Source organism: Phalacrocorax carbo, unplaced genomic scaffold (assembly GCF_963921805.1).
Source record: "Phalacrocorax carbo unplaced genomic scaffold, bPhaCar2.1 SCAFFOLD_32, whole genome shotgun sequence".
NCBI lineage: Eukaryota > Metazoa > Chordata > Aves > Suliformes > Phalacrocoracidae > Phalacrocorax > Phalacrocorax carbo.
The window spans coordinates 1,316,786-1,332,788 of NW_026990280.1; the positions used below are offsets into that span (position 1 = coordinate 1,316,786).

At 49.0% G+C, this 16,003-nt stretch overlaps 1 protein-coding gene across 1 annotated transcript in view; it reads right to left on the reverse strand.

Moving 5' to 3' along the window:
* The window catches only part of LOC135310940 (protein ELYS-like), a 188,327-nt gene that overhangs the window by 151,792 nt on the left and 20,532 nt on the right, over positions 1-16,003 (reverse strand). The window contains exons 16-25 of the mRNA XM_064440064.1: positions 11,407-11,500; positions 9,803-9,926; positions 9,617-9,673; positions 8,257-8,403; positions 6,882-7,069; positions 6,566-6,710; positions 6,358-6,471; positions 5,199-5,346; positions 5,020-5,113; positions 3,644-3,707 (exon numbers count right to left, since the gene is read on the reverse strand). Of these exons, the coding sequence (XP_064296134.1) occupies positions 3,644-3,707; positions 5,020-5,113; positions 5,199-5,346; positions 6,358-6,471; positions 6,566-6,710; positions 6,882-7,069; positions 8,257-8,403; positions 9,617-9,673; positions 9,803-9,926; positions 11,407-11,500 (1,175 nt within the window). The remainder of the gene's footprint in view (positions 1-3,643; positions 3,708-5,019; positions 5,114-5,198; positions 5,347-6,357; positions 6,472-6,565; positions 6,711-6,881; positions 7,070-8,256; positions 8,404-9,616; positions 9,674-9,802; positions 9,927-11,406; positions 11,501-16,003) is intronic.

The following is a 16,003-nucleotide window of genomic DNA, read 5'->3' on the forward strand; positions in this document are numbered from 1 at the left end:
CTCCCTGTCACTACTCGCTACCAGCAACAACAGAGTCCTCAGACGGACCAGGATTTCGAGTCTTTCACCAGCAGGCCAGGAGTAGTGCCTACTACAGGATGTGGCCATTGTATGCACTTGCAGTCCAGACACTCAAGCTGGTTTTAGCTTCAACTGCGGCGGTTGTAGCCGCTGAAACTTAAACCCAAAAGGAAGGAGAAAAAGAACAGCTGCCCAGGCATATGCTGTTTGGAAGTTAAAGCAGAAGAAAGGCCGGCGTGGCACGCGCTCAAGGACAGGGCTGCCTATAGCCCTTTGGCAGGGAAGCTGCTCCCCAGCTAAGCACATTTCTTCTCCTCTCCTACAATTCCCCTCCCTCTATATCCATGTACCTACACCTGGAAGGTCTGACTGTGATTCAGCACTGCCCAGAAATTGAACTGTCCCAGGAGCGTTCCCTGCTCCTCAGGTTCTTGTGCTCCCTAAGGGCCCCCGCGACCTCACGCCCTGGACCTCTGCAGGCACCTTTTCCACTCTGCTTCCGTGCCACGCTGACAGTTTTCACACTGACTCGGAAGACACAGACTGCAGGACCAAGTGACCCTGTTAGAAGCTTGTGCAGAGGACCTGGGGCACTCCGGGGGAGAAAATACTAATTAAAATTCATTAAAAGAGTTGGGTGTTGCCTTTGCAGCACCTCTCTCTGCCTGCGGGCATTTGCTCAGCGGGAGGGAGTGTGGGGTTGTTAATGCAGCCCCTGCCCACCCCGTGGGTGGCTGAGCTGGGCCGGGCATAGCTTACATACAGAACAGTGTATTTTTTCTGTAAAATACTACTATTCTATACTTATAAATATTAAAGTATGTATAAACAAGTATTTCATGTTATAAGATTTGTATTATGTCTATGTATAATATAAATTACATACATACACATAAATACATATGTACCTACATATCCCACCACAGAATCCACAGAGGGAAAGGGAAGAGGGGTTTCAGGAGGGACTGGGGTGCGGAAGAGGGGTGACAGGATCCCAGGGGCCCAGGACTCACCGCAGTTCCTGCTCTCTGCACTGCCACGCACATGGCACAGCTCAGGCACTTCTGTCTCTCTCGGTCTGTCCATCCCTCCCTCCCTCGCTGCCTCCCTCCCTCTGCTGCAGCCCCACTCACTCGACTGCCTTCCACCTCAGGGAATCCACGGGTGCCTCACAGCTTGTGAGCTTGCCGGGCGGCCATGTTGCCCCGGCCCCAGCCCCTGCCCCAGGCCTACAGCTCCCAGCATGCCCCGGGGCGCGCCCTCCTGCCGCCCGACCCTGGGCGGGAACCGCCCCCCCGCAGGCCCCGAGAGCAGCAGGGCCAGCCGAGCGGGGGATACAGGCGGGAGAGAGGGGACAGGCGGCAGCACAGAGGGGAAACAGGCGGCCAGGACGCGGTGACAGAGGAAGGAGAAGGCCAGGGAGCGGGGGAGAGAGGTGTGGGGAAAGGAAAACATAGGAACAGGCTGCAGGACAGACAGACAGGAGTCAGGAAATACAGGCGGGGAGTCAGGCAGAGGAGAAAGAGAAAGGGAAAAAAGAGTCATGGGAATTGGGGAGAGAGCAAAAATAGAAATTCTGGGCGACTGCCCGATTTCTTGATCAATCCCCAGCGACTGCATTACTGGGAGCCTCAAGAAATGTGCTGCCTGCAACATCCCTGTTCTGGGCCCTCTCCTGCACCCTCATATTGGTGACAAGCATCGCCTTGCAGAGTGGCCAGGGCTGGGGAAAACAAGCCCAGCTGAGGGGGAAAAAAATCATCCAGCTTTTTTTTTGTTGGTTTCCTTGTTGGTTTTGCCTTTAAAAAAACCTGAGGCTTTTCACCATTGGCAATAGCATTTCACCCAGGAGGAGGTGGTCTGTGGTGGAAATTTTGGCCCCTTACCACCTGACTAATGTAGATTGCCTTGTGTTCTCCCTAGCCCGTCTTCTGTGAGCAAGGTCTCTCAGCTCTCCCGTAGGAGACAGGTGCAACTGAGAACAAGTGCCCGCATTTCAGATGTTACCACCCTCGTTGCTCTCCAGCCTGGCAGGAGGACGAGGAGCCACAGCCAGGCAAGCTGAAGAAGGAGGGGGATGAGGCAAAGCTGGGCTCACAAACCCTGTGGCAAAACAACCCCACCCCTATCTGCAGCCAGTTTCTGAGGCAAAAGCAAGGCAGAAGACTGCTGCCCTAGAAGCAGTCATGCTGCGGTGACTTTGCCTCATTAGATGTCTGAGCAAGAGGACAAGCCTGAGAGCAATTTTTGTCTGTGCCCCGTACAGCTGTAAGCCAAGCAGCCAGCTTAGCCATGCTCATGGTGATAACTCCCTAAATGAATACTTGCAAGGCTCTGAAATACAAACAAGCATCTTCCTACCTTATAACCGAAGCAGTAGCACACGTGCACCCCTGATTTCCAAGCAGGCAGTGGATGGTCCCAACCGGCAGTAAGGAGAAAAGGCAAGCTTTTATTATCCGTTGTTACTGTGTTTGGAGATCAGGGCGTGCTAAGGCAGCAGGAAAGGCTTAGTCTGGCCAGTCACAAGAGACTTGCTTTTCAGACTTAGCCAAAAGAAAACGGGTACGTCGAGGAAGAAGTTCCCCTCTAGCCCGCGGGGGATTTGCTGCTGCACAGGTTGAATGTGAGCCTGCTTTCCAGCACTTTCTCCTGTGACTGTTTTTTGCAGAAAGAGAGGCAGGAGGGACCAGGCGCTGCATATACTGATGTCCTGGATGGTTGTGTTGTTTGCTGAGTCAGTCTTCCAGATCAGAGGAGCAACATGTAAAGCCTGAAGGTTTTACAGGCAGCATTGTCTTGGCAGGAACCTTGCGAGCGCCAGCAGACACAACCACTGCGGGCACAAGAGGAGACCTCCGAGAAGTGGGCAGCTTGGGCGTCTGCTCAGCAGGTCTTGGCTGAGCTTGTTCCCTTGGTCTTTAATAGCCTTTGCTATTCAAGTGAGAATAGCAGTGAGAGCGAGTGAGTCAGGAGGAGAAGGTAACACCTGAGAATTTTAACAAGATAATAAACAATGCTTGGGCCAGAGAGGAGGCTATTAGCAATGACTGCCCCATTGACAGGAACCTCCTAAAAGAATACAAATCAGTAGAACTTCAAGGACTGACAGTGGGAACATCCTGCTACAAAGAAGGGTGTGAAGGGAAGGCCCCAACTCAGTCAGCAGTGATCAAAGGGAACTTCTGGCCCCAGAAGGCCCTGAAAAACTGCACATTTGCCCACGCAGAGTCACTGGGGGAAAGGTAATTCCAACAGCGGGAGATAGTGACCCCCGACTCAACTGAGGGATGAAAGGGCTGACCCCCATCCCACTCCTCTTGAGCATGCGCAGTGAATTAAAATCACACTGTACCTTTAAACTTAAGCGGCGGAGATAGAGACCCATGGAAGAAGGGGGTGCCCAGCCAGGTCAATGATTATGTATTAGAGAGGTGCGGTGTGTTAACTTCCATGTATGAATGTCAGAAAGGAACTATGGCAGGTGTGCACGCTTGGAGGAATCATCCCCCGTTCGTTACATTTACATGAATGTTAATAATGGGAGATAAACTAACTGACTGACCCACAACTGTGTATTACTGACAGCTGCTTCCAGTTGGTTCTTTGACTCAAGGCTTACCTGGCCCACATCACTGTTGGATCCTGCGGAGATGAGCGTGCCGTTCTCGTCCTTCAGGAAGCTGCTATGAGACCAATAGGCTAGATCAGAAGCAAAGCTTTTCCTGTGCCCTGGATTCCTAGGGTCATCTACGCTTGTGCTGTCGGTGTTCACAGAAATCACACACCTACTTCCTGCATCCCTCTCTCTCTGTGTATTAACATTACAATTGTAGTATCAAACTACCAGCGATCGGGCTGTCACTAATAAGTCGTGGTCTAGTCTGGGTTTAAACCAAGTTCAACGCAAGGCACACCACACCCATGGCTGCTGTGGGATAAGCCTGCTCTTGAGCCATGCCGGGTGATGCACAGCCCAGGAGTGAGTGACCTGAACCAACAGGCACATCAGGAACCGTCACCTGCATTTTTCCCTCTGCCTCACGTATGGGTCACCCACACAGCACAGTGCATTGGAAAACGCTTTTTATTTGAGGAACAGCTGTAATTCAGAAGGAACCGCAGAACATTTCTCTCTGAGCATCTCAAAGGCACTCATTATCGTGACTGCTTTGGTGAGAACAGCATTCCTGCGATGGAAACCTGCAAGTTTTGCACAGAAGACAAAAGTACCAACAACATAAGAAACAAATGCTATCTTACGACGAGAAATTCTATTCTTTCATTGCATTTTCCGACTGGCCTAGGCTAAGAGGTTACAAGCATTGCCTAACAACTCACAAGAGGCTATGGGTTGGCTTCTGCCTGGAGCTTGCTTCTTCCCCACCAGAAGCTATTTATGGTTGGTTACATGGGAAGGGATGAATTGCAGCAAATAAATGGAGTGCGCTGACAACCCTGAGAGTCATCTTCCATGAGAAGGGGTTCTGATGGGGGATTAAACTACTTAGTTATCTGCGGCCTTATTTGCACGCCGGGCATGCCCTTATAGTACGATCTGCCCAAGGTCTTGGTCTTTTCTCATGGCAAAAGGACAGCAGAGAAGGGCAGTAACTGACCTTCATTGCCCTCAAGGCCAAATATACCCGAACTGGGGTTGATTTGGCCACACCACCTGTAGGAAACTCATCTGACAGCTACTGGCCTCTTTCCTGCTCTTTATCGTTCTGCCTATTTTTAAGTAAAAGAGGCAGAAACAAAGCAGAAATGTGTCAGCAAGTGGGAAGAGATCACTATTTGATCACACAATCAAGTCTAGCAAGATGTGTACATCAATAGCTTGATGGTAATCATTGTTTTAGTTTCAGCTCTCTTAAATTCTCTAAACAGATTTACCATAATATAAATATATGTATTTTGCATAACAAACATTATCATAACAGAAAAACTCTCTTTCAACTGGGTTTCTGCTCATTTCCTACCCATAACTCTCTAACTTTGGCCAACACACGACTGCTGAAAGGTGCCCTTGGATCCACATTTCCTGCATTAGCTGGTTTTGTTACTGTCCAGAATGGCTTTGGTCTTGCAGCTGTAAAGCACGAGGGAAAAACGATCAGCCTTGTGCAATCAAAGCGATGGTGAGTTGTGCGTTATGTTCCCCCCCTAAAAATTACCTTCTCTTGGTCCGGACGAAGGCAGATGGTAAGGCTTGGCTCTCTCTACAGCCAGCTGCCTCTGACCTCTAGGAAGGGTCTTGCCGTGCTGGGCTGAGAGAGAATTTCTGGCAACTGCTCTCTGTCTCCAGCGAGGAGCACGATCATTCTGGTGAACAAAAAGCGTAAAGCAAGAAGTTTCACCCTGTATATTTAGCCAAGTGGAAGGAAGACTAGAATAATAGCAGAACCTACAACTTTAAGTTAAAACCATGCCGGCACCCTGCAGAACCTCATTCTGACACGCTTGTCAGCACCCACAAGTTTCACGCGGCTGACAAAACAGCAGCCTTTCCCTTGTTTTTCCTGAAACGCCACTGCCCCAGGTGACTGAATCTCCAGGGCAGCGGCGGGTTACGTTGGACAAAAGGAAGTGAGGATTAAAATGAGGAAGAGAAAGCTACCTACACACCCCTTCCCCCGGGATGGAAGCTTTCAAATGCAGGACCTAAACCTTCCGGAACCACCCCACAAGTTTGCTTCCCTGGAGAACTATGGTTCCGGAAAGCAGCAAATGGATCACAGAACCACAACAGAAGTTCACATAACACAGAATTTGACCTGGCTACTTTGAGACTCAGAAGTTAGGTAAGAATTTCTGTCCTAAAAGTGGTAAAACAAAAGCTGTGGAATTGCAGACCTCACGCTATAACCTGAGGAAATAATAAAAAGAACAACCCATGATGCAAACGTTGCCTGTGGGTTGGCACCCAGAGTTGCGTGCGAGATACCAGCGATGACATACAACACACTCTTCATTCCACAGTGACCCAAACAACTTCCAATCTTCTGAACGCTACATAACGTACGTCGCTGAATATCTGAATGGTAAGAGTGGCTGACAGGAGATACTTATTTAATCCTCAGACACAAACAAACTGTTCGAAGTGGAGTCAACAACAGCCTGGAACACAGAATTTCCAACTGCACGGGGTAGCTTTGGAGTAGTGACACATTCTGTTCAACTTTTAGGTTCAGCTGTAACGTAAGGTGCAGAGGCTTATTGCAAGTATTTCAAAGAAGGGTGTGATAAAGAAAGCAGGATTCTTACTGAGCGCTGTTAAACCGGTCAGTAACCCCTGAGAGAAACTGGCACACTTGGCAGGACTTTTACGCTTACCATGAGATGAACGTTCATCGCCTGGTTCAGCTGTGGTGCTGCCATACAGTTGGCACGCTGCAGGTGCCGGGCTAAAAGAATCTCATGAATCCGTAAAAATTTCTCCAAACACTTCTATGAGAAATAACACATTTTAAAACATATCTGATGACCCTGCCTCTTCTCTTGGCAAAGAAGGGATTCAGATTTTCCTCTTGCCCACACTTACTTGTTCAGAGTCTGTGAAAGGCAGCCTCAGGAAGTCTCCCACTAGTCCCATCCCCCGACAGATGTCATACATGTCTTTTAATAGCTCTTCCTCCTTTAACTGAGCGGTGTCTTCCTGCAGCAGAGCCCAAGCCTCCGCCATGCACCTGTAGTTAATTTTTTGAGATGTAAAGGCGTATTAATAGTATAACTAAAAAGGTGCCCCACAGTTATTGTGCTCAGAGTTTAAAGGAAATTTAGGGGATTGTGATTTCTAGTGTTTGTTCTCCACCTTTCACAGTATTTCAATGCCAAAATGGTGGCATATATTTCTTTACCTATTGGACAACAGCACAGTGAGGAAAAGCCGCTCTTCACGACTGCTTGAGAATGGTGGCTTCATCACCTGCATGTATCTGAGGGCTCGCCTGTGCTCTCCTTGGCACATGAGGGACCGAAGAATTCTCATGTGTTGCCACGACACAGGTTTGATTGTAGCTGGGTGAAAGAGCAGGGCCAGGGAATTCTGCAGAAGGTGGAGATAAGGTTTACTAAGATCACAGAATCCCAGGTTGGAAAGGACCTCAGTGATCATCTAGCCCAACCTTTCTGGGAAGAGCCCAGTCTAGACAAGATGGCCCAGCACCCTGCCCAGACGACTCTTGACGGTGTCCAACGTGGCCGAGTCAACCACGTCCCTGGGGAGATTATTCCAACGGTGACTGTCCTCAGTGTGAAAAATTTCCCTCTGGTGGCCAGTCGGAATCTCCCCAAGAGCAACCTGTGTCCATCCCCCTTGTCCTCTCTATGGGACTCCGTGTAAAAAGGGAGTCTCCACCTTCTTTGTAGCTACCCCCTAAGCCCTGGTACACGGGGATGAGATCCCCTCTGAGCCTCCTTTTCTCAAGGCTGAACAAACCCAGCTCTCCCAGCCCATCCTCGTATGGCAGCTTCCCAGTCCTCTGATCATCCTGGTGGCCCTTCTCTGGGCCCCTTCCAGCCTGGCCACATCCTCTTTGTATAGAGGGGATCAGACTGGACACACAAGCACACAACAAAACCGTTCAAAAGTTTCTTCAGTAAGGGTGAATGTCCTTGATACCGGACAGGTAAATATAAATTCTTTACTATTTGCAGGAAAAAAAAATCAGTTAGCCATACAGAAAAAAAACAGAGTCTTTGAAAAGGAGTGATTCACACTCGGCTAGGGTAACCAAATCCCCATAGGCAAACATCACTTCTTATAAATACAAGTTATTCTCCCAGACAGGTTGTATTAAAATCGTGACAGGCAAAGAGCAACCTTCAGCATCAGAAGGAACATGAATTAGATTGAAGAGTCACTTTTGCGGTCTTCAGTCTCAAATCTTGCTGCTAGGATGGTCATTTGACTATTTAAAGTACCCAAACCACTGCTTTTGAGAAAGCGCTCGACTGCTCTGCTGAGAACAACCTGAACAGACGGCTTTGGCAAGTCACACGTCAAGCATTAACGTTGACTTCTTCATTGTCTTAATCCACTTCCTGTCAACGCAATTAAAACCAAACTGCAGATCATCACATATTGCTGAAGGTGCCGCTGAAGCAGGATTACAAAAGAAGCTTCCCATGTTTTATCACCTGTTGTTAGCTAAGCACCAGGTTTTTAAAGTCATTTGCTAGATCATAGCCTTGTACTACAACGTATGCCTAACTAAACTGTCACATGCTTACTTCATAGTCCTTGTGGTCTAGAAGCCAAAATCCTTGAATAAGCTTAACAAGGCCCGAAGGGATGGCAAAGGCAGCTGCGAAGGAGTCGACGGAAGCTTCTGTTTTGTTCGGAAAGGAATGTATGATGTCTAGCAGCAAGTAAATTGTCTGATATCAAGTATCTAATTAAGGCTAATAAATTTGCAAGACCAACAATTTATCAAATGAAATAATATTATTCCTATGATTAATATAATAGGAATAAATAATAAAAGGAAATAAGAATATCATAGTGGTAGGACGCAGAAAATACTCATGTATTAGTCTTGCCGTTTCATGCTGTTGCAACCTGAAGATAGTCAGGTCCTGACAACAAAATTGCATTCTGAATAAATAACCAGAAAGACAGACTCTTTGATTTCTCTAAGGCATTCAGAAAGGTTGCCTTTTGATATTTAAACAGTCCCGTTGGAAACACAGGCTCCCTCTTTAGTCACTGGAGCCACCAGCTGGACATTCAAAACACGAGAACGGCCAATGCTTGATTATTAAAGCAAACAAATTCTACAGCTGGTTTCTTCCCTCCTTTCCAGCGTATATAAAACAAGTGAAATTAGGGTGTCCTTACAGCACAGCTTAGCTCTGGATGATTAAAACTGGATTTAAACCAGTATGTGGATCACTCATCGGCAGTGTCGTTTTCTCTTTCTGACAGCTGTTTTGGGGGGTCTATTCTCATCAGAGGGCTCCGGGGTGCAACAGCTTTAAAGCCCCTGCTCTCTAGGCTCCCCTCTCGGGTCAGGCAACAAACAACCAAAGCAACACAGTGTATTTCGGCAGCTTAAAAATTCAGTTTCTGCCCAATGACTTTTCCCTTCTCTCTCTCTATTATTCTGTGTGCCCACACTTGTAACAGCACAAAAGCAAGCCCTGTTAGCTGTGCTGGAAAATGGATGATTTCAGCAACATCAGGTCCTGGTAAACCGCTGTCAGAAATCCTTTTGCTCTGAAGCAGCACATTCCAGTGCATCGCTCGAGGAAGCAGCTGTTTGCTACAGCTGTGGGTGCTTCAAAAATGAAAAACAGTTTACATTTTGAGAAAATCTAGGGGGGCTTTCTACCTTTAACATTGCTTAGTAAACCTGTTTTCTCACATCAGAAAAGACTTTGCAACAAAACATTTCAAAAATTCCTAAACAATCCACAGTACAAAGAAATCAAACAATGCTTCTGTCTGCGACTTAATTCTTAACTACACGTGTTCATCCGCAGTGTGTTTGAAGCACAAATTAGAAAATGCATCGAACACGTAGGTGACAGACATTTCAGACCCCTGATGCGCGTATACTGGAGGTGTAACAGAAATAACTCCAAGGGATACGATTGCATGTTTGTGGCTTTCTTCAACGCCTTCTAGCAAATAGAGCTCCATCAGTGCCTGGAATGAAAAGGTAGAAGCTTTTTAAAACTCCTCTCTTTGAGAAATCATTGGCTTTGGGGGAGGGCTGGGCTGGGGCTGGGGTTTGTTGTGGCTGTTGTTGTTGCCTTCAGCGAACACAACACTCACCCATAAGCTAGGAGGTGGGTATTTCCCCGTTCCTCCTTCATCTCTCCGCCACAGCTTCTCAACTCGGTCCCCTAACTGGGAAACCATCCCATCGATCATCAGGCAGTCAGAGTCCCGTTTGCCTCTGGAACAAAACGTAGCGAGGATTTGCACAGAGGAAAACACTAATTGCGGCCTCTCGGTGTCACAGATTTCCTCCAGCCAAAACAAACCCAGCTAAAGCTCCCACGACTCCAAGAAAGGAACAAACAGACAAAGGCACGATCGTGACTTGAAATCGACTGGAAAGAAATTTCGGAGTCAGGTGAAAGGTGCTCATTAGATCCTAGTGAATTATTAAAGGAGCTCCAAATAGGAATCCAAAAAGCTCCCTTATTAAGGGGAAAGTTGCAGCGACCTTTTAGTTTTCAGTTTTTCTTTTGTGCCGCATTACTTGTAATACAAGGGCAGTGTAAGCAAAGCTACCCCAAACCTCACGCCCCCAGCGGGAGTGTTCCCACACACAGTGGTGAGACCACAGCACGGAAATGTCAGGCTTTGGTCTCAGCACCTCGCTTTTGTTACTGAAAGACAGTCACGGTCAGAAAGCTGAGCCCACAGCTGAATTCTGGTATCACCTGAAGCAGCACGTTTGCGCCTCTGCACGTGCCATCACAGTGACGGAGGGCTGGCCTGTGAAACACTGCATTCCTCAGAAGCCCATCGCAGGCTCCTGCGGGCTGCGATGCCAGCCTTTCATTTCCCGAGGAGGACGAGCAGAAGCAGCACGCTGGAGGTGGTGCTTCTAAGGAGCCCGTGAGCCTGTACGAGAGTTACCCGAGAAGGACGCGCAGGAAGAGGAGCTTGAAAGCCAACGCCTGACATAGAGCAGCTTCCACCTGGACTCCTCCTGCTGCACCTTGTTCACGGTGCCACAGCCATGGCTACTTGAGGACTTTCTTTAGGTTACAGAACAGTTGCCAAAGAAAAATCTGTTCTCACCTAACCCAAGGCACATCACCATTATGCTCGTGAGCCAGCCCAGGAAAGGGAGTTCCCGTGGGGAAGGGACTTTTATCCAGTAGCCAGGAGAGCGCTGGCCGTGCCAGCTGCATGTGACTCTGCCCATCTCCTTCAATGACACCGCGGTGCTTGGGAGTAGGAGATTTGGGCCTATCCCCTTATCGCCATCTATCACTGGTCATTGAGAGAGATTATTTTTGCTTTGTTTTTTGTTTTTGTTTTTTTTTTTCTAAAACATGCTTTCTTCTGTGTCCAGAACAATTGCTCTGCAAAGGCCGTGCCTTGCTGACCTGGCCGTGACTGATCCTGTCCTCACCACACGACCTTTTCCAGTGGTAACAAATGACACAGAATTGCCAATGAATTACGTGCACGTCAAAACAATGATGATACCAACAAAGGGCACTAAGCAGAGGTATATATCAACATTTTAACACGGGAAAGGAACCTCTCTGTTCAGCAGGACACACGCATCACTCCAGTCAAGAGTGTTGCCAGCAAATGCATGAAGCGTAGCAAATACAGCTGCTGATGGAAAAACCACTTGCTGCCGCTTCTGAATTTGCAGTGGAACTGCTCTAGAGCTTTCCTGCACGTCCTACCTTGATAAACGCTCCAGTTGCTGTCGACGACCAGCGTAGTAGCTCCGAATCAGAGGATAATTGTAGAAAGGTCTAGAGAAACGCATCTCATCACCTACAGGCAATAAATAAGAAGTAAGTTAAAGAAGTCATATCACATTTTCTGTAGCTGTACGCTTCTGCGGGAGAACTTATCTTGGGCCGCATACCTCCGGGACACAGGGCTCTACCCGCCCTGGGGACAGTGATGCACAGACATCAATATGATGGATACAAAATGTCCGTTTATTTGGCTGCGTCACACGCTTATATAGCTCTTGCGGTTCCTGTTCCTGCCACTCCTATGGGGAGGAGTCTATCTTTCCGTGACATCCCGTAATCTTCCGGTCGCCGATCCCTGTCTATTCCCCTACATCTCCCCCTCCCCATGCTACTAAAATTCTACGAAGCTACTTGCGTAAGCGGATACATATTGCGGTCAGATCTATATTCATGTAACGCTCGCAGGCGCTCTTTGATTTGTCTTATAACACAGCATAACAATGGTAGCCCACAAGTAACCATGGTTACTACACACAACAAGATCCCCCAATTATTACTATCCAGTTCCAGTTTATATCTCTCTTTTGCCGCCCTTTCCCAGTGTCGCTCTCGTTGCAATATTGCTTGCGATCTTGTCAAGGAGCTCATTTCTTTTCCCAATGGTACGGCTAGCATGAGGATCCATGTCAGCAGACCCTGCAAGAGACAACTCAGAAAGGGATTATTCATTGTACATCCTTGCACAGTTCTGCTTTCACACACTTTGCAGGCACCCATTCTATGCGCCCTTCATTCTCAACCGCGGCGTAGCCCCTCCCCAGGCATCTCAGTTTCCATCCTCTCTCCCATTGCTCACTGCCTGGGAACCTTACTCGTACCTGTGGATAGCGCTCGCCGGCTTGAGCTTTGCCAAAGTGCTTCTCCACTGCTGTAACTTGCTCCTGCCCGCGTATAAAATGATTAAGCGAATATAATGCACGCATTAAAATAGTTTGCTGAGCTGCTATGGGTATAGTTCCCTTATACCCCTCCCCCTCCCCAAGCTGTAGTATTTTTGCCTTCAAGGTGCGATGAGCGCGTTCTACTACTGCCTGCCCTGTGCTATTGTAAGCAATGCCGTGTTTCAATACAATATTCCAAGCCTTACACCATTCTTGGGTATTTCGAGCGCGAAAGCATGGTCCATTATCTGTTTTTATCTCGGTAGGCTTTCCAAGCCACGCCATCACCGTGGTCCAATGCGTAGTCAAGTGCGTTGCGGTCTGCTTCCGATGTTGAGTAGCCATGATGACTCCACTATAGGTATCAATTGTAACTGCCAGGTGCCTTCCGGGGGCCAACTGTGGACATTCAGTAAAGTCAGTCTGCCAGATGGCATTTGCTTCCAGTCCTCGAGGGTTGACTCCTGCCTCCCACAATGGCGAGTGCTGACAGTAAGGACAGGTGGCTACTACTTCTCTTGCTGCTCTTATTGAGATGCCACACTCCTTTGCCAAGGCTTTAGCACCCAGGTGCAGTTGGTCATGCAGTTTCTTTGCCTCCGCCAAGGTCCAGACTCCCATGGCTGCCGCATCAGCCATGCGATTCCCCTCAATCAGTGGTCCAGGCCCTGTCTGATGACTGCGAATGTGAATTACTGTCACCGTTGCTCCTCGCTGTGATAAAGCAATCTCTAGCATCAAGGCAATTTCCGTGTGTGGTACACCCTCTCGTTTCATGGACATGACTAACTTATACACATATAAGGAGTCTGTGCACACATTTATATGCCGATCTATATCCTTTCGCAGGGCCATCTCTAGCGCTTTCGCCTCCAGCCACTGCACACTTTTACCCTGCTCCTCATACGTCTAGAGCATCCAACTATTCTCTTCTTTCCACACTACCGCCGCTCTGTTTGTCTTTGAGGAAGCATCTGTGAAATATGTTGGTCCTGGGTGAGGGGTATCCAAAACTCTACTATCCACACTCAAATCTACCACTTTGGCTGTTTCGGCCCACCTCTGCACCGTGCCTGTGAGTATTTTCCCTGGGTATGAGTATACTGCCAATTGGATATCTTCTTCACTCTCTACCACCTTCTGCCATTTCTCCCCATTCCATGGCACTGTCAGCTTATCTGGCTCTTTCCCAAAAATTACCTTGCTTTCCCGTCGCAGCCGCCAAATCATTCCCCCGGCTACCTTAACTTTTGTGGAGAATGCATCCCTGGGAACCTTCTGATATACCCATCGCAGTGGTTTTTCCTCCCCTGCTCGTATTTGATATAGCAATCCTAACCCTCCACAGGCGGTCAGAACCCAACCCGCAATTAATTCCTCCTGGGGGTCCCACCGCCATACTCCTTCCTTTTGCATTCGACGTTCTATCATCTGCAATTGCTGGACTGCCTCAGCGTCTAAACTCCTGGGCTCCCATGGGTTGGTCCCTTTCAGCAACGCATAGAAAGGTTGCATCTCCTCACCGGTGACGCGCACGAATGTCCGCAACCACTGCAGTGCTCCTACCAGCTTCTGGACATCGTGTAAATTTTTAACCTTAGGTGTAAGTTTAATAGGCTGAGCTCGTATGGAATCCCCTTCTATTCTAGCACCCAGAAATCCACACACTGGTCCTCGCTGTACTTTTGCCTCAGCTACCTTGAGGCCCTGTTCCGCAAGGCCCCTTTGGGCGTCTGAAAAGACCTGTTCACACAGCGCCTCGGTGGGCGCAGCTATGAGGACGTCATCCATGTAGTGGATCATGTAGATTTGCTCCTGATACTGCTGCCTTACTTGCTGCAATGCAGAAGCCACATACCTCTGGCAGATCGCTGGAGAATTTTTCATCCCCTGCGGAAGTACTGTCCACTGCCATCTACTACCTGGTTCTGCGCGGTTCACTGCAGGCAGAGTAAAGGCAAATCTCTTTCTATCATCTGGATGTAGCGGAATGCTGAAGAAGCAGTCTTTGATATCTAAAATAATGACTTGCCATCCTCTCGGGACAGCACTCAGATCTGGTAGGCCAGGTTAGAGAGGCCCCATGTCCTCCATTTGCTGATTCACTGCTCTAAGGTCATGCAGCATCCTCCATTGGTGTTTATATTTCTTTCTTATAGCAAATATAGGGGTGTTCCACGGGCTCATTGAGGGCTCTAGGTGCCCTGCTTCGTGCTCTCGTTTTACTATAGCTCTTACAGCCTCTGTTTTCTCTGTTGTCAGGGGCCACTGCTCCACCCAGACGGGCTGTTTGGTTTTCCACACTAACTTGCGCTGATGAAGCCCCTCTGAGACAGTGGCCCTTATGCTAAATTTTTCAACCCGATCCCCATCTGGGCAAGGGCGTCTCGCCCTAACAAGGGGCTTGCTACCCCATCTGCTACTAGTATGGTCACTACGGCCGTGAGGAGCTTCCCTGCATCCTCGTCCATGACTTCGAGTTTCACAGGGCAAGTACTTGTTCTCGTCTGTTGTTCTCCTCCTACCCCTATTATACGTTTTCCCATGGCGAGGGGCCAAGTTGATGGCCACCGTTTGAGTGACATTATGGTGACATCTGCCCCGGTATCCACTAACATTCCCAGGCATATTCGTGCCGGGTAACTCGGTTCTTGTGGGGTAATCATCACTGCTGCCATGGGTCTCTCATCACAGCCTATGACCAAGGCCACGCGGGGGCTGTAACCTGCAAATCTTGCCCCCCTGCGTGACGGTTCACTCCCTCTTGGCTCGCTACGGTGGGCCAAGCTCCTGGCGTTGGCACCGTGATGGGGGTCATTTGACTCATAGGAGGCGCGAATCCCCCTTGCTTCGCCCTCCCTTGGCCGTTTCCCGGCCTCGTAGTTGGACAATCTCTTGCCAGGTGTCCTGGCTTCCCACACACCCAGCACCTCCCTACTGGGCGCGCTCCTCCTCCATTACGTCCTCCCCTTTCCCCTAGCGGGCACCCAGCTCTAAAGTGCCCTTGCCGTCCACACAAGTGACATATCGGCCCCACCCCGGCTGCTTGCACCATCGCCCTTTCTTCACTTCCACAGTCAGGGTTCTGGCAGATGTGCGCTCTCGCACCGCCATGCTGGTTCAATGCTTCCTGGCGCAAGACATGCCTGATGGTTTCACCCAATGGCGCCCCTACCGCCAGGGTGCGGAGGATATCTTGTGTTTGCGGATTTGCCTGACTTCGGAGGCAATCCATAAGGACTGCCTCCCTGGCTGCTGATGGCAAGTCTGATTCCATAATAGCTTTTTGCAACCTATCACAAAACGTTGTAAATGGCTCTGCTAGACCTTGCTGTATCTTTTGCCAAGGTTCTGCTTTTTTCTCATACCTGCCCACTTCACTATACGCTTTGCGGGAACTCTCCGTTACCGCTTGTAGCTCCCTGCCCCTTAATTCTGCTGCTTGCAACTGCGAGGTTTCCAGCCCACGACTTCTGCCAGTGAGCCGGTCAAGGGTGGTCCCCCGCAGCGGGTGGCTCGGAATTGCCACCGCTTGCTGTACAAGGGCGTGGCAAGCACTGTGCATTGCCTCCTTCCAAAGTATGTACATTGTGGGAGCTAATATTGCTTTCGCCAACTGCTTAGCATCAGAGGGG